We start from the raw sequence: 18722 nt of genomic DNA, 5'->3' as shown, positions 1-18722 counted from the left end.
AATCCTGGCTGCAGGTATGGTTTCAGCAAAGGGGGTGTGATGGAAAACTCCACTTTGTGGTAGCACCAAACACTGGGGAAAGCTGAATTCTCTCCACGATTAAAATGAAGCATGAATGACATGGAGAATGAGGTCACAGAACCAGACAGGAGAATAAAACCACGGGGAAAGTCAGTCTGGGCAGCGTCTTTCAGGAAAAACTTCAAAATCAGAAGGCAATTTCAGCAGCAGCTCCATCAGACCGGAGCCCTGCACTGAAACTACATTAAATCAGGCTGTGGGAAAACCCTGTGAAACACAGTTCATGTCGAAATACAGCCTGAAAATGTTTTTTGAATGTTACCCTCGTCTTTCAAGCCCTTGATTCTCCCATTTAATTTCATATTTAAAAGGTGTGTATACCTTATGAAATCACAGGGTGAGGATATTTTTATCCTCTCTTTTCACCCTGCTCCATTTTTGGTGCTTTGCTTTGTAATTACTGTCATTCCCACTCGCTTCTCTGTCCCTCGCTGCACTCCATCACCACTCCAGCAGTTTTGGGGGCTGTGATGCACAGTGCTGCAAACCAGTGCTGGGTTTTAGCTGGCCACAGAGCAGGACAGTGCTCCAAGTGTTCCAGTGTCCCGGAGGGTACCCGTAGCCTTTTCTAACACATTATTCAGGTTTGCATGATGAACAGAATGACAAATAAAAAGAAAAAAGCCCCATATACTTAGCATATTTCTTTTCTTCTTTTTGGTAAATCATGGTCACAAATTACTTCTTTAAGCAGCAAGTTTCTAATAATACTGCTGGGAAGTCAGTGTCCGGACTTTGGTGAAAGTTATAGGATCTAAGTGTGGCTTAAAGCATGAGTTCAGTGGGATCTGTACTTACTGGTTTGCAGAAAGACAAACCAAAATTCTGCAGATGTATTTTATATACTGCAGAGGGAAAATCTGACGGCAGAAGAAGTGCTTTGGAAGCATGGCAGGCCTGAGCTCCGAGTTATTTATTTCTGCTGATGGCTCTTGATGTTCTTTCTGAAGTTTTGATCATCAAGAAACTTGAGAATGAGCTTTTTATGATGGTGCTAAAGACAGACATTGGCAACAGCTGAGTTTCACCTCAAATCCTGATGCACTGAAGCATCTCCAAAGCTTTTCACTTTTCTCTATAGGCTAGCACCTTTTTTTATTCTTTTTGGAAGTATTAAAGCAGAACCAACCTTTGAGTTCAGCTTATTCAATTTCCCACTGCTATTTTTTTCAGTTTCTATCTGGACATCCTGCATTTGTCAAGGAGATTTTATCCTGTGAAGAACATGAAATAAAAACATCTCACTGTGGCTCTACATAAATCGTATCATTGCACTGGGGATATGTACTGTACTTGGTAATTTTCTGATGGCTGCTCCGGCATTTTGATTAAAAAATTAGCACTGCAGCTCTGTAGTGCCATACAGTATCAATAAAGTACGTGCTAAATGAACTAAGAACTGGCTGACGGACAGATCTCTAAAAGCATTTCTCAGAGGGGACCACTCAAGCGGGGCTGTTTCTAGTGGCACCGCACGAAGAGTCATCCAAAGCCCAAATCTGTTCAACACCTCCATCGAGATCTGGAACGAACACAGAAATCCCAGCTGACATATGGACACCAGAGAGTGATGGAGTGGAAGGCAGGACTGATGTGCTGAGCTTTTTGGGTTGGCTAGTAACCTGCATTCGTGCACAATAAAGTACTTTAATAGAACCACGTTTACAGTTATATATAACACATTGACCACACATCCAGGAATGAGGAATGCAGGACAGAACTATAAAATGAAAACCAGATGAGGTAACTAATCCTGCCTTCACCTTTAGCAGGGAAAACTGTTTGTAAGTGAGAAAACACAACAGTAGCCAAAGACCAGTGTGATCCCTGCCTGGATGGTGACGAAGGGTAATAAGGGAGGGGAAGGGTAATACAGAAGGTTTTATCCTCTGAACCAATGCTGGTGGTACTGAACCTAAAAGACACCCCACAAGCTACACAAGACAAATACAACATGAATCAGGACTGGCAGCTGCAGCAGACAAATCTGAGACAGATGTTAGACAAACTTCTGATATATTAAGGAACATTTTTGGCCTTAAAAGCTATGAATCTGCTCAAGTGGTCGAAGAAAAGATGAGGAGCACGTAGATGGAGAAGCAATTCAAAGCACCTATGAAATGCCTGAAAGGGCAAAGAGAGAACATCTGCAGCAGCTTTCCTCAGATGAAGGCAGATTTCAAGAGAAAAATACAGCTCTAACAATTACCCGTTAGGAAAAACAGGTAGCGAGAACAAGAAACGAGGAAAACAGAAGCTGAGATGTTCCAGTCCGTACGTAATAGAACAAGATCTAGGAAAGCCTGCCCAGGATGCTGCAATATCATGCCTTTGACTTCATGCAAAATCTTACACATTTTAAGTAAGATTTTCCCCATTTTTAGTGAAAAGATGTTTTTACTTCATGACTACGCTGCATTTGCTTCACAAATTCCTCAGAAAGATGGACTTTGACTGAAAAATAAAAGGAAATGCAAATCAGAAAGTTTGGGTCCGATTTTCAGAAATGGCCTCTGGTTTTGCAAGACCAGAACAAAGCCATAGGAAAGCCTGCAGTTCCTCATTCCCAGCTCAGTGAAAATGCAGATTGTACTTTTTAGATCCTGTCCTGGTTTTGGCTGGGATAGAGTTAATTTTCTTTCTAGTAGCTGGTATAGTGCTATGTCTTGGATTCAGTATGAGAAGAACGTTGATAACACACTGATGGTTTCAGCTGCCCAGCCAGCGAGAAGGCTGGAGGGGCGCAAGGAGTTGGGAGGGGACACAGCCAGGACAGCTGACCCAAACTGGCCAAAGGGGTATTCCGTACCATGGGACGTCGTGCCCAGTATATAAACTGGGGGGAGTTGGCCTGGGGGGATCGCTGCTCGGGAACTGACTGCGCATCGGTCGGCCAGTGGTGAGCAATTGCATTGTGCATCACTTGTTTTGTATATACCAATTCTTTCATTATTAGTATCGTAATTTATTATCATCATCATCATTATTATTTTCATCCTTTCTGTTCTGTTAAACTGTTCTTATTTCAACCCACAAGTATGGGTTCCCCCCCTGCAATTCTCTCCCCCATCCCACTAGGGTGGGAGGGACATGAGCAAGCGGCTGCGTGGTGCCGAGTTGCTGGCTGGGTTTAAATCACGACAGATCCCTACCTACATGATCTGAAGGTGCACGTGTATGTCTAGGACCATCAGCCATTTTATGATCTCACCAATATTTGTATTTACTGTTCACTGACGTAATTTTGCGTCTGCAAGCAACTGAAAATACTATTATTTGTGTATGTGAAATAGCTTCAGTGAACATTGCCGGTACGGATCAAATAATTTTTTGAGAAATGGTATTTGCCTGGTTTTATGCGCCAGTGAGTCACTCATAAGTACTTATAAATATTTAAATATTCTACTCCTGCAAGAGTGTGTGTAGACATTTGATATGGTTTGTACTACATCACCTCTGAAGCACTACTCCACACTGCAAATTCCTGCATTTAAAACCAAGATTAACAAATCAATGCACCCTGAAAAGCATTTTAAAATCACCAGTACTATGTATTCTGGTAAGTTTTCTTTGCAATTTGTAGACAATAGATTTCCAATAACAACTTGCAATTAGTTCACTTCTCTTATTCAGTCATTACATATTAAGCCCGTTGACATTTTGCAGATGGTTATCTTTTGAAATGAGAGTTTGGTAATTCACACTCGAGTGTACTGGTTCCGGTGTGCAACCAATACATCAGAAAGAAACAGCAAAACCAGTGTCAGATACTCTCCTTGCCCTTTCCTGAAAATATCTGGACAGCAATTCTTGACCAAAAATCATGGAATCACAATCATGTTAACCATGTCTACATTTGCCATTAATTCTGCCAAAATTTTATTTCAGGAGACTTTTAATTCAAATCATAATGCCAAAGTATATAAACTAAGCAGAGTACAAAACTGAACAGCAAACCTGGTTAGATGAATTAACGGCTGGTCTCAATGTGGAAACATTCCCATTTTTGGCCTAAGGCAAACCATGTCCATCTTTCCACTGGTAAGCATGCATCCACACACAATGTATTTTTTCTTGATCTGAGCATTCTTAGTTTTTTCTCTGGAACCATATTTTAGCTTTTGAAGCATTTTTGCTTAGACTAAATTTGTCTTTCCTGCGACAAATTAATTCTGTTTTGTTTTTTCTCCTTTGAGAATATACCTTTTACTTTGTTCAAAAAGCAGCAAAACAATTGAGAATACACAACAAAACCTGACTCTGACAGCTGTTTTGCGGAACTGCAAACAATGCAGGGCACTTTGCTGGAGACCAGTGATACATTTTAGGCTTGAAGCTCAGAACTGAGGATTTTCACAATGGGAAGAGCTTTAAAAGAAAGAGAAAAAGAAATCACCTTTTTGCAGAATATGTTTCTTTGATAGCAAGGGAAAAAGAAAAGCAAAATCAAAGCAAGAAAATTTTCCACGTTCAAAAATTACCTGCCCACTAAAATGGATTAAGGACAAACTCACTTTGATATCCCCAGCTGAGGCATCCTATCAGTCAAAAATTACTTTTCCAGGTGCAACAGGATCATTCCTAGTGCTCAAGCCAGGCATCTTACACTCCATTTATGAGCAAGGCAAGGAGCCAGGTGCTTCTGAAGATGATCTAAAAAGTCTAAACATATTGAGCAGGGAGATCCTGAGAGCTGATCAAAGGCACCTCTGACCTGGGGCTCAGCCCTGTGCTGCAGCACAGGCATCAGCCAATGCACAGAGACACCCCGAGCACTGGATTCTCTATCTCCACTTTGCTAAGCTGCTGCGTCTACCTACAACTGCCAGCTCAGTTCTAATAAAGCCTAAAAACCCGCTGTAGGATCTTGGCTCGGCTGCCAAAACACTGGTTACTGGACGCTGTTGCAGTGACTTGGGTGCTTGTTGTTTTTTCTTGTCACCCCTGCTCAGCCAGTCTGCACCTGCTGCAGAAATCAAGCTAAATAGTTTTAAATTTCTGCTTTTTTGCTTGATTTTCAACTTTTAGTTTTGTTTTTGCTATAAGATTGCACTATTAAAATAGTCATTCCAGAAAATGCCCACTAAGTTGCCTTTATCCTCAGTAACACGGCTGCGCATCATTCCTCAAGGCAAGCAGGAATGGGCTGCTTTGGCCAACTGAAGGAAACCTCATTTCTTTCCCGAGTAGTTCACATCACCTCTAACACCGCCTCAATCCAAAAGCAGAGGCCAACGCTCCCCTGCTTGCTAAGACGTGTTTGAAGTTTAGATATCACATAGCTCACAGGAGAAGCAAATCAATGTTGGTAAGCTAATGAATTATTTCCAAGTTTGTACCAATATCTGCAGCAACATGAAAGAAAAATCACATACCAGGGAGATTACAGCTGAAGAGGCAGAGCGTGTGCACAAATTGTCAATATTTTAGGACTATGATTTGATCCTGTAGATAACTGTTGCTACAACACTGCTTAAGAGAACACCTCAAGCAAAACATTTTATCTCACAATATAGTTGTCCAATATAATTAACTGGGCTTGACCAATCTAGCTGGAAGGTAGCAGTAACAAATACCCAACCCCATGTGCCACGCCATCAAGGAGAACAGCTTTGTAAAGATGTGAGTAAACACTTCATCTGAACATGGAATTTACAGATGCAATTTCTCCTGGAACAGCTGGCTCGCTAGGTGTACATGGAGTACATACATTATGGACGTATTTTTCCAAATACGGGTATTCATTTTCCTCACACAGAATTTATCACCTTCCTTAAGGTGAGGTGTCTATCAAGAATAGATAAATTTCTGAAAGCTTCCTTCCTCACTCAACAACTCCCTCTCCCACTTGACCCAACAGCCTCTTTTTAGTTTCGTTCCCTCTTCTGCAAGGTAGAGCTTAGCTTTTCCCAGGCAAGCATCAGTCTCCATGCTTTTGGAGTAATGACAAAGCTCTGCCCTAAAGTAGTTTCCAGCAAATCAGAAATATGCACACCTTAAAAATCAATATATACTCCGCGCTTCTGAGGAGCCTCTGGAGGATGCCTGGAGGGGTCAGGGATGGATGGTTCACTCCCCTACACCATGTGGTGGCATTGCCTGGTGAGGAATAAAGCTACTGGAGATTTCAGGATCACTCCAGTAAATCTAGAGCCAGTCCAACACCATTCACTGCTGCTTCTCTGCATTGGCAGTGATTTATCCAACACTCATGCCCAGCCCAGGCTCCCAATACATTTTTTCACCCAGTTCATTCAAATTCACCCTTCTCTCTGGTTGCCCAGTCCCCAGGACACGGGTCCACGCCGTGGGCTGGTACCATCCGCACTCCCTGGCTGTTATCGAGCATTTCCCTGACCTCCTGCTGAAAGCACATATATCCCAGTTTTGTATTTCTCCATTGTGCTTTTTCAATAAATTTTAAGGACAGGTAAAAAAGGAAAATCTGAACCACAACAGAATCAGGGAAGAAAGCAAACTCCTTTTAAAGACTGTAACAGCATTGTAAGAGAAAGTTTAAGAGAAGAGCACATTGATCCTATAGCCTCTTCGGCATTCGTTCCTGCATGAAATATGCTCCTTCTAAGCAATATTTGTGTTCTTTAGGTAATAATGCATCCATAGACGATAACATATCTCTCATCTTAGAGAAACAGCAATTTTCTATCTACATGTAACGTATATGTATAGACGCTTGGGAAACAACGACTGGACTGAAAAATAAAAATTCATTCTTTTTCTTTCCAATTGCCTTTGTGGGCTTTTTTGGTCGAGATATGACATCAAGGATCTCAAAATGTTGCTGCAGAGCCACTAGAAACCGTGTGACACAGCAGCCTTCAAGGGCCACACTGGGAAGCACAGGGCACGCAAGGCGATCTCAGTAAGCCACGATGGCCTCAAGACGGGGAGATTATCTCGGGGTATAATTTCTAACCTGACCTAGTGAAATACTCCTGGTCTTTTATGCAAGCTCAGTGAAAAAGCTTTCTAAACCCAGCATGCCCTACTAGGAAGAGCTGCTGGAGGCTAGCAAAGGTGCTTGCAAAAGGCCTTTTCTGTGCTTTCAAAAATGTAATGAAATGCAAAGGCAAGCTGTGAGAAGCCGATGTCGGTTAGGAGACTGCTCTAATTGGCAATGAGCTAGAATTTAAGGGGATTTTATCATAGGGTTAATAACTTCTTATTAGCTAAACAATGTTGACAAGATAAAGCCATTTTGATGGAATGCATGTTTTCCCTCTCTTTGACATATTTGTATTACAAATTGACCTGTCCACATTGATGATGATATAGATCTAGAAGATTACGCTGATTTTTTTTTTTCTTCGGCTAGGCTTTCACATCTGCCAACCTGCTACTTTCCCATTAGGGAAGACAACAGGAATGCCAAAAGTGACATGCCTAATTCTAATGACCTCCAGTCAGATACGGTTCCAGAAGTTATATCCAAAATTCACTCATCTGAGCATATTTAAAGCATGACTCGGCTAGGTGATGTGCTTGCAATTCACCAGACTATGTCCATGCTGATTCATTAGATGTGTGCTCTGCTTTAGGTATTGTGACAACTAAGCCTTTCATTTATTACTCATTTATTGGATCTTTGTGACGATATAAAGAAAAGACAACAGACAAATATACTTGCTAGTACGCTGTTTTTGGAATGTGAAAATCTTGAGATCATCATATTAATTTTTTTTTTTCCCCAACTATGGTCCTAAGCCTGCTTATCTAATAAAATTTATTAATGAGAAATTAGAAGACACCTACAAGTTGCTCTTGCCAGAGCTGCCAGGAGACCATTTCATCCGTCTCATATATCACTTATGTATGATTAAGATGATTTGAAAAGCAATGCTTTAATCCTGTCTTAACAGATATTTCTAGTCATCCTCATAAACGCAAACAAACTCCTAAAAGTTGTATTCTTGGGATTCAGGAACAAAAGAACTTTCAGAAAATCAGAAGAAAGTTGATAGGGTTAGTAGTAGGGCTGCCATTTCTGTCCATAATCCAAACCTGTGCATTAAGATGTGTACGCAAATGATCAGTACGATTAGAAATTATTATTAAAAATAGCACATATTAGATGTAGTGCTTGTAAAGGTGAAACCACATTTCAGAAAAGGTAAGAGATTGGATTTTTCTCATCCATGCGCTTTTCATTCATTTACAGCTGATCAACATGGATGGGGATCAAAAACACCCTTTGAATCTCTGTGGGTCTTGGAGAGAGACGACGGGTCAAGAGAAAGCAAGAGACACACACAGAGTGAGAGAAAGAGACCACTTTGTGGGTCTGTAAGTTAGAGAAAGGCTGTGAGACTCTAAAATGAAATGCAACTTCTAAAGCAGCACAAGAAGGACAAATTGGAAAGCTCTTCACATTATCAAGGTCATCTTCAAACCTTTCCAACACTGCAACACTATACCAGAGCACGGTGCGCCAGAACAGATGTAACGGAGTTTTTGAAAGGATAAATTAGATAGAGACTTTCTGATGTCACTGAATTCTGGTAATTATGTTCCTCAGCTTGCTGAGCAGCCATCCCCACAGCCTGCTGCCAGCATGCAAAAATGAGTGGCTTGGGTGAATTTCAAGCAACAAAAGAATCACCCAAATGGGCCAAAAATACAAAAAATGGGCAGGATGTTGTACCTTTATACTACCGTTGCCAGCCAAATTCTGGCTCACAACAAAGCAGAAATTTCATAAACACTTAAGGACTGCAAACCAAAGCATGCACTTAAGACAAGTGTTTGAAGTATTTTTGAGATTCTTTCCTACATCATGTAATAAAGTAAGGGAAAAAGTTATACTTTCACCAAGCACTACCACTCGCTTACAGAGTCCCCAAAATTTCAAAAGTTGCAAGCAGCGAACTTTGTTTTTAAATTAAAAGCTGATGAGCCATTAACCACTCTTGATAAAAGCAGAGATTCTGGGAAAATTGAAAATGGAGAAGTCAGTTTGATTTTCAGCTTCACGAGAACAATTCTCCTCATATACAAAACCCTTTTGACAGACATTCATTGTTACGCCTTGGGTTTTGTTACAATATTTTTGCAGTTTATCGATTACTATCTCTATTCATTGGGTAATATTTTGTACTTGTCTTATTTTCATTGCCTACTTAAAATTCACTGAACCAAAAACTCATACAAATGACTCTTGGAATTTAGCTTCGAGCTGCTGTGACTTTGAGAACCCATTGATCCAAATATGCTCCCAAATAACTGCGTGTCAAGCCTTTATAGCTGGGTTAATTCACTTTATGGCCTTCTTAATGTATGAGGTTTTATGTTTTACTGTATATCTGCTGGTTTGAGTGTGCTGTGTTGAATTAAATGCATATGCGGTTCAAACAGGTCCAAGGTGACGACTGGGGCTAATTTTAAAGCACTTTAAACATTATTATCCAAAGTTGTTTCTTTTAATGAAAAGCTGGAAGTCAAGAAAACAGAAACCACTCTCTTTAGAAAACAGGATATTTGGCAAAAATAGAGGTTCTGCATTGGCATCATGGCTTGCCAAAGAGCATCAACAAGGAACGTGCTGGTGCAAGGCACATGGTGACTTGCGCACACCAAGCTTTTCCCACCAAGCAGGCATTGGAGCAGGGTGCCCTGGTTTAGAAAATGAAATCAAGAGCTACTGAAATTACTTTGTCTATAAAATGCCTTTTGCAAAGATTTGAGAATCCATCTTAAGAGGTAACTGGCTTCTTATCGGCTCTTTGCCTGCACTGTTCAATGATTGAATCCTGCTTCTGTTTAAAGGGTATTAACCACATACAAGTACTCTGTAGCTTACATATCCTGATTATTGAATAAACCCCCACATTTTCTGTCTGTCTTTTTTAGTATCCCAAAGGGACAGGCATCAGTAAAACTTTCTATCATCCGGGTGAGTGAGACAATGTGGGCCTTTTCCAGGGAAGGACTTCAGTAAATGCTTAACTTGAAGCGTGACCATAAAGTTATGAAAATAATTGGGATAACACAAGTACTATTTTTTTCACACTAAGTAGCTCAGTGATCTAGGGATCCTTGCAAATGGTGCTGAGATATGTGTTGAGATTGAACACCATAATCCACTTACTAACACGGAAACAAAATGTGGAAAACGTCATTCCCAAGCAGAATATTCAGTAAAACATCTTCCCCACAGCAAACTAACTCATTCCCACCAGACATTTAGACAGGTTTCAACCCTCGGGGTTACTCAGAAACCACATACTCAGGTCTACAGACCTGACGAGTTCACCAACATCTCTCCATTGCCTTCGACAAGAAGCACAACAAAATACGCAAGAAAACAATAAGCCCCCCCCCCTTTTACCAACCTCCTAGTTCATGCAAAGAGATTATCTTTGCTGACCGTGTCTGGGAAGATGACATTGCCAAGACAGATATTTGCATGCTTTCAACACCCAGGACAGACAAAAGCATCGGCACTCACGGAAAGCCGTGTAGAGCTCCTGCAGGGTTAAGAGGCCGTCATTGTTGTAATCATCAAATCGGAGAAGGTCTTCTAGTGTACAATCCAAGAAATCATCTTCCAGGTCCTCCTCCTTCATTAGCTGTAGCAAAGAGAACAGGTAATCTTACATATAACATAAAGCTACAGACTGCCGTCCTGGCTCACCCAGCAGATTTTCCATTAAATGACCTTTGGGGAGATATATCTCTATATATCATCTCTACCGTTAACATATTTGCTTTGTATCAAGATACAACTAATACTCGCATTCCTGCAGCACTTCAAGGGCCGTAGACTGGTGAGAGTGAGGAGCCTCCTCCTTCAGCAGCAGCACAGAAATGCACTTTCAGTTTACAAAAGTTTGGAAAAATAAATATGCAACAGGGAAAAAGGAAAGTTTGTTTCTCCTCTCTAGGTAAGGACAAAATTGTATTCTTTGCTTTTAGAACTAGAGTGGGCAAGAGCGGATGGTGTATTCAACACTAATGTGTTTTTCCAGCCCCCGATAGTTTGTTTCTTATGTATTCTAAACATTTCACACATTCTACATTAAAAATGAAGAAAGCTTTAGAAGTCGTACATCCAAGTTAGCAAATAGGCAAAATCAGACCTAAGCACAATGAAAATGTTGGGTTCTCTGAATGTATTGCAGAACATGAAGAAAATTGCTGAAATGTTGCATTTTTTCAGCAGGAAGGCTTTTTGCTGTAGTCCAGGGACTCTTTTATTTACTATTCTAGTCTTGGCCCATTATATTGAAGCAATTTAAACTAATAATGCTAAAAAAATGACCCTTCACCTAGCAAGTAAAAATGTTCAATAAAAGTGAGATCAACCATAACTTCCAAGATCAATCTTCTAAAGATGGAAATTTCCCTTTGTCTACCTTTGTATTGAAAATTGATTAACTTTTCATAAGACTGACAAGTTTTTACTAGTCCTTTTGATTTAATGTCAGGGGGAAAAAAAAACCCCACCCACAAAACACTTCAGCTGCAACAAATTCAGTAGATTTATGAATCTGACTTTAAAATACATTAAAGTTTTAAATGGAAATATCATTCCAATTACCACTGTTGTTAATAGCCCTGCTACCCATGGCTGCAAAACTTCACGGGCATTTCATAATGCTGGGTCCAGACAGAAACTATTCAATAGGGTGTGCCAGGAGGCAAAGCAGCTCTAAATAGAGGGAGTCGGACCATCTGCTGCCACTTTTTTGCTCAAAAGAATTCTGTTGGAGAGAAGAAACAAGTGGGCAAAGATCCTTGCCATCTCCCAGTGCTAGGTGCTGCCCCGACACAGGACTGTCCTCTCTGCTTCCAGTTTCTCCTTTGGGGTGAATCCCTCTGCAATGAGCCTCTTCAAGATCCCCCTTCGGGTCTTAAAAATGACTTTTTTCTGCAGCAGTGCACATTACCTGCCTCGAGTTTTTTGCTTGTAGACAAGGTTATAGTGCTCGAGAGACTATTTTTCTTTTAAATAAAACAAAGAAAATGCACAGCAGCAGCTCATCCAGCAGCCAGAGAGAAGGAGATCCCACTGCACCACATACATTTCAGCTGCCTCTACCCATGAGCAATGAAATTCTCATCTTTGGAGGAATTTTAAAGTTGCAGAGAGCTTCAAATTAAAGAGCCAACACAAATCAATCAAAAACCTACCTAATAAGGCAAGCAAGAAAAGTTCTGTTAAGACTATAACACAGAAAACTAAAAATTGCTCGTGACTTAAAAAAAAAAAAAATCCCTTGAAAACTGGTGAATAAACCGGTCACTTAAGAGCACAGGAGAATCATCTTGTTGTTAGAGCTAAAAACTAAAATAAAGAATTGACATGCTACATGTAAACTGTAAATACTGCTGCTCCGAGAGCCCCAGAGTTGCCCTGCAGACGTGTCCTCAGCCCGGTCAGGACTTCAGCCACGCTCCCACCAAAGGGCCCAAGATCAGTGCCACTTGGGTCAGGATTAAAAGTATTCATGGCTTACCTATATTCTGCATTAACTGGCACTATTTTGTCTTTTGAGAGGTGATCGTGCTGTCAGCTCAGCAATGCAGGTGGCAAGCCTTTGTGGAGGATGTTTGGGTGAGAGGCCTTAATTTATTCCCTTCCACCAAATTGAAGGGGGCTCCAGAGGCGCAAGCATGTTTACCGATTTTGGTAACAGTGAGAAGAATTAAAATAAGAGTAGCCAAGGTCTATGCTTGCTCTTGTGAGAGATACCTAGGCTCCAAGCACATCTGAAAACAAAGCCCATAGTAACTTTGTGGCAGACCTTAGAGCGCTGAATCTTGCTCTTTTAAAATGCAGGTCATTGTTTCTTCCTAAAGGTAATGGCTTGCAGGCTGCCAAACCTTTATTTCCATGCAAGTTGAGTTTTAATATCCTGATGGAATAAGTTTCATGTAAAAAGGGGGGAAAAAAAAAATTGGAGAGTAGAACAGACACTTAGATGTCACTATGCAAAAGCTGGCTTTGAATGCAGATAAAAGTGTTTTCTTATACCTACCATGCCTTTATAAAAAAATCATCACATTTAGATGAAGTATTGTATATATTCATAGCTCTGAGATCTAAGGGAATTTACGCTGACACTTTGCATTGTGCAGAAAGGATCGCGCATCGTGCGTGTCAACAGCCTGAGGATTAAAATTCAATGCGAACTGTCCTACACGGGAGCGAGCTCGGGGAGGAGCATGCTTGCGTCTGTCCTCCTGCTTGCTCACAGCTTGCATTTACACGCTGGAACTGCAACGCACTTCATGTTCGCTGGGAAGCGTGAGCGCAGATGAGAGGCTCCTGCAGAGCAAAGGCTGAAGGGCCAGCTTTGGAAACTGGAACAGGGCCCGGGCAAGTATTGGCTTCCAAAAGGCTCTTAAAAGGCATTTGCTTCTAATTCCTCTCACAGATGACACCATGAAATGGAAAAGACAAGATCTTTCCAGATCTGGCATAATGCATTTTCTCATATTTACAGGCCTGCTTTCTCAGGTCTGCATGTATAAAGAGCAAGTTCAGGACACAGAGTAATCAGCTCGAGTGCCTGGGCTGCGTGCTCGGTTCACTTTACCAATTAGATGAATTCCAACAGCACAGCATGCCCGTAATTAGAAATAACAGGTTTTTTTAGGCTCTCACCTTTTCTGTCGTCATTAAGTTCTGCTAATCAACATTTTGGCATATGCCTAGGGATTTGGGGAAAATAAACCTGTTATAAAATATTCCAACTTTGCTGTCACGTTACTACATGCTAATCCACAGTCCAGAAGGCAGGGAGGAAGAGTTAAGAGATTTCTGCCTAACTTACACGCACCTAAAAAATCCAAATTAAATCTCCCCAAGGCAGCTAGCTGGAAATTCTTCAGAAGATGATGGTTAGCAGCAAGGATTTAGTATCTATTTTCAGGAGCATGGATGAGGCTGCAAAGCTGCCATGTTTTTTGTTTGTAGAGAAGCTTCAAATGTTTGAGACAACACCATCTCCCCAGAGATGCAGAGAGACTTGCACGCCGCAGTAGATTTTCCTCCTTTACCTACTGCCAGCCGGACAGTTACAAACGACCGTTCTCACTAGAGTGCTGCTGCGTTACATTCAATTCACACTCTGAATGAAAAATGAAATCCACTTCATAATTCCATTTTCATTGAACAATAAACCCACCTGAGCCAGTTCAGAGCTGCTGAGATGCCCATCACTGTTTATATCCAAGTGCTTAAACATATTTTCAACTAAGAAGCGCTTCTGGGATACTCTGTCCTCAGCGGGGCTGCTCAGCGGGCTCTGCCGATGAGCCTGCAGGTCCAGGAGGATGCTTTTGAGCCGGCTGTAGTCTGCCATTGTACAGGTGTCACCTGAAAGATAAGACCGCATTACTGGACCATGTATATTTGCCTTGTTGTTTTTAAAGGGCTGAGCTCCTAAAGGGAAAAATAAGGCACAGTCGAAGACAGGCTGTCTGCATATACAGCACCACTCAGCTCTGCACTTGAGGAGCTCCTGTAGTCATTACCTTTTGTAATAGCTGGCAGTTTTTCTAAATCCTGCTGTCAAGGATGCTCTCCAGCATGTTACCTTCCAGATTATAGGGCTTCAGTTACAGACTTCCACACTCAGCTTCGTAATCCTCACCCATATTAAAACAGCTCTATGTTTTTTTTAAAGATAAAATAAATTCACCTATCCTCTGATTATGAAGTAAAAAATAAACCTGGGGATGCTGATGCTTAGCAAGTGCCACAAGCATAAATAAACGGCACCCCTGAGTGTCACCCTGGGCCAAACATGGGGCTGATCTTAAGGAATCCTTAAAGGCAGCCCAAGGTGGTAAGATGGCCAGAGGGAGGACAGTGAGGAGCGCAGGGCTGGGGGGAGCCCCTGCGGCTGGGGTGTCGCTGGTGCCTGTGCACATCACCCCGCTGCAGACTGACATAAATGCTTTCCTCAGCACTTGACCAGGGAAAAAGGTTATTATCACAGAAAAGCCCTCAAGCCACTTGCTCTGAAGTGACACTGGCTTGGCTGGAGGAATCAGACTGAACCTTCATGACCCTCAAAGCTCCTGCTGTGCTCGCAGCAGCCAGCTCTTCCGTGCTTCTTCTCCAGGGAATGCCTTGCTCTGATTTAAGGGCATCCTCTTAGAGGAGAAACATATCCACATGCCCAAAGTGGTATAAGATGTTACAGCCCTTTTCTGCTCAACTGCTGTCTGGCAGAGCTTGGCAGAATGAAGAATAGCAACTGCCTTTTTTGTGCAAATCTGTTTGCTTTAGTGTAGAGCCCAGCGGCTGGTGCCTTGCAGGAACCTGGCTGGCTCTGCCTTGGGGCGGACCCTGAAGCACCCTCATGCTCCAGCTGTTCCTAACTGTGTGGGCATCAACCATCACCCACCAACAGTACCGACACACTCAGCTGTTCCTCTTAGATGCCCTTTTCTCTGTAATGCAGATGCCCTTATTCTCTAGAATGGTGGTTTTAAAACAACTTTTTAAGTCCCATCGCTGATCCTGTTGGATTAAATCTAAGGGAACCTGGTCTCACTTCAGTTTAAGGAACAATACCCTTGTAGATCAGCTCCTCAAAGACTCCAAACGTTATTCCTTTGAAAAGTAACAGAAGACTCTGGCACACTGACAACTAGTGTTCCTGTCCTTTTCTTGCTGAGCTGCACCATTTTTGGTCCTCTGGTCCCGCTCCAACTGAAACCCAATTAAAATTCCAGGTGGGAGGCATTTCTCTGAGAGCAAACTCATCTACTGTCAAGATTTTTTTTTTCACCCTTCCTATTTTGTGCTCACAACTTCAAAAGCACCATGACTTGAGAAGGTGAGAGAGGACACAGAGGCGGGCCGTGCATTCACCAGTCAGGTCAGTGCCCTATTGCTACACAAGCAATAACTGCAAGACAAGGCTTATTTTCCACCCTGAACTCAGACCCTTCCAGATTTGAGAGCTTCTCACTGCTCAGAGATATTAAGCAGCTGCTAAATTTTTCCTTCTCTAAACAACCTCCAAAGAGCTCTTGGTCCCACATGGGATCAGTCTCATTGAAAAAACAAGGCTACTCCGCTACTGTTAGTCTTGTTTATTATTTCTGTTCCCTCCCACCCCCGCCCCACTGCAACCATGTAATTTGATGGCTATTGTGAAGGCAGTATGAAAAAATTTCTTTCTTCCAATCGCGTGCTTATTTAAGAGAAAATCTGATTGCCATATCCAGTGTAATCAACCAATTTTGCAATCCTGTTGTAAATACCGTTTTACTACTGCAATAATAGTTTTTTCTGAGCTGAAGTTTTCTTTTCAGTCAAAGCTTAATCCCAGAAATGTATCTAAGGCTAACGAAGACAGGGAAATCTATTTAATTTGCTTCCACCTCCGTTTCTGCTTTGCAGTTTCCATTCGTGAGCACAAGCACGGCGACAGGCAAGCCCCACGGTGACACTCCTGTCAACTTATGCCAGTAGTGTATACCAAAGCAGCTCTTCCTTTACGCCCTCCAGACCTTTCACCTTCTGCAGCTGGGTCTTCTTTCCCAGATACTCCCTAACTATTGCCAGGGGCAGTCCTTTCCCAGCCTTCCTCCCTCGCTGGCCTCCCGACTCACTTCCACCTTAACCCTCTTTCTGACCACAAAAGAAAGAATTAGAAAAGGACCTAAGTGCTTCTGAAGTCCCCTCATCTCTTCTAACAGCACCTCTCACTTTATTAAGCTTATATTGACAATTTCTCTGGCTAGCAGCTATCCCTGGCACCAGTCTGATACCATGCGCCTGCCTGGAGAATTAACTGGGTGCGAGACTTCTTTAAACACTGAAGCCTCAGCCAAAACTGAGCACAACTGCATGTTTAAACAGAATTTCCAATACAAATTGTGTGTCAATGCAATGGCAAAATATAAGGAATAAGTGCAAGGACCAGACGTTTGAATCCAAACATCGCATCTCTACTCCCGCACGTGTGGGACCGGACCAGGTCACCCACTGGTGACACAGCCAGGCTCTCAACTGTGTTGGATGGTGTGAGCCAGGAGACGGCAATCTCCTTTCACTGCATTACAACTCTCCTTGATTTTTCCATGCTCTGAAAACAAAGCCACCACAAAACCGCTTTTCTCGAAAAAGTACACACTCATCTGGGCTGCAAGACAGCCCAAGGTAAGCGTGCCCAGTTTGGGACTTTCAGAGGGTCACAGCCATGCTGCGGCCTCCAAGCAAACATGATGGGCACGAAGAGTGATATAAAGGAAAGCACAGATGACAGAGTTGGTGACAGCCTCTGGCAGTAATTCCCAAATCCTGCTATAAACTCACAATACTTTTCCCCCCACCACACTACTGTCCAGGGTCAGGGACCATCCACCCCGCAAAGCCCCATCCTGCATGGCAGGATAATGCCATTCCACTGCATACGCAGCAAAGAAAAGCAGCAATAAGACAATTAGGTCTCCCGTTTAAAAAATAAGTTCAGTTTCACATGTTGTTAACACACGCCACAGTCGGAAGGTCAGAAGGTGCTCTCAGCCCCTGTCAAAACTGCTCTAAAACCTCATTACCATTACTTCCCTCTGGAGAAAACGACACTCTTGAGCTCTGCTGGATACAGATCCCTCGGCATCTCTCCCCAGTGTGAATGTGACAGACTCGGCGGGTCTCGCACCTTTGAACGTTTTCCCCTGACATCCGAGACGTCCGAGGGTTGTAGCGAAGCACAAGCAGTCCCTTCAGAGCACAGCAATGTATAGCTGCCCAGCAACACGCGACGCACAAAGCGATGAGTAAAAGCAATAAAGTTCTGTCTCAAGGGTGTGAGATTGATAGTTTGCACCTCTTCGGCTGAACTAAAATATTGACAGGAAAAGGCACTAAAACTGTAATATATAGATATGCATATAAATATATATGTATAATTTTTATATTTAATCTCACTGTAGTGGAAAAACGGGGAAAACCACTTAGATCAGAGAAAATACTCTGACCTGAAACTCTGATTTTATAGTAAGTCTGGCCAAAGTGTTAGTTCCAAAATCATCCATGCTTGGGAACTTTGAGCTGATGTTTTGCTGCGTAACCTGGACCTAATGCTATTTCCAACCCAACCTTAAGGCACTGGAGCCCCCAGACATGGATGCTGGAGGCACCGTATAAAAGACACTACCTGCTCCTCCGCCAGGGAAGGGAGAAGACACATTCAGGCAACTTGAACCATTTGGCAAGCCAATGCTAAGGACAGCTCTCTAGGTTTCCGGCAGCACTGCCACCTCTTGCATGTTTGCTGTTCTTCCAGGTGTTAAAACCATAGCTGTTAAACAAAAAGAATCACAGAAAAGCCATCTGCATGCCCTCTCACTTATCCTCATTCTTGTCTCCGCTTTGCTAGGTGCCCCCAGCAGTTTCCTTTGCAACATGAGCTCATCATTAGCAGTTTATCTCATCTCAGACTGCTCTCATCAGTAGGTCTTGTTAATGGATGTCTCTCAGCTTGGCTTCCTTGTTAGGGCTTCCCTGGGGACTTGGATTCTGTTCGTAATTGCGACCAGCTCACAGAAGTTTTGTATTTCCAGAGATGGCTTGCCTGGAAGTGGGTCTCCCAGCCGGCATGCCAGGAGGTAACCACCACCGCTCTTCAGACATGGGTTTTGAAGGACTTCTTCCC

At 42.4% G+C, this 18722-nt stretch overlaps 1 protein-coding gene across 1 annotated transcript in view; it reads right to left on the bottom strand.

The window, feature by feature from the left end:
* Positions 1 to 18722, bottom strand: part of FSTL4 (follistatin like 4) — a 239830-nt gene that overhangs the window by 96221 nt on the left and 124887 nt on the right. Inside the window, exons 5-6 of the mRNA XM_049829813.1 lie at positions 14232 to 14422; positions 10547 to 10667 (exon numbers count right to left, since the gene is read on the bottom strand). Of these exons, the coding sequence (XP_049685770.1) occupies positions 10547 to 10667; positions 14232 to 14422 (312 nt within the window). The remainder of the gene's footprint in view (positions 1 to 10546; positions 10668 to 14231; positions 14423 to 18722) is intronic.

This window comes from Accipiter gentilis, chromosome 26 (genome assembly GCF_929443795.1).
Source record: "Accipiter gentilis chromosome 26, bAccGen1.1, whole genome shotgun sequence".
Lineage (NCBI taxonomy): Eukaryota > Metazoa > Chordata > Aves > Accipitriformes > Accipitridae > Astur > Astur gentilis.
This window is presented reverse-complemented; position numbering and strand designations above follow the sequence as displayed.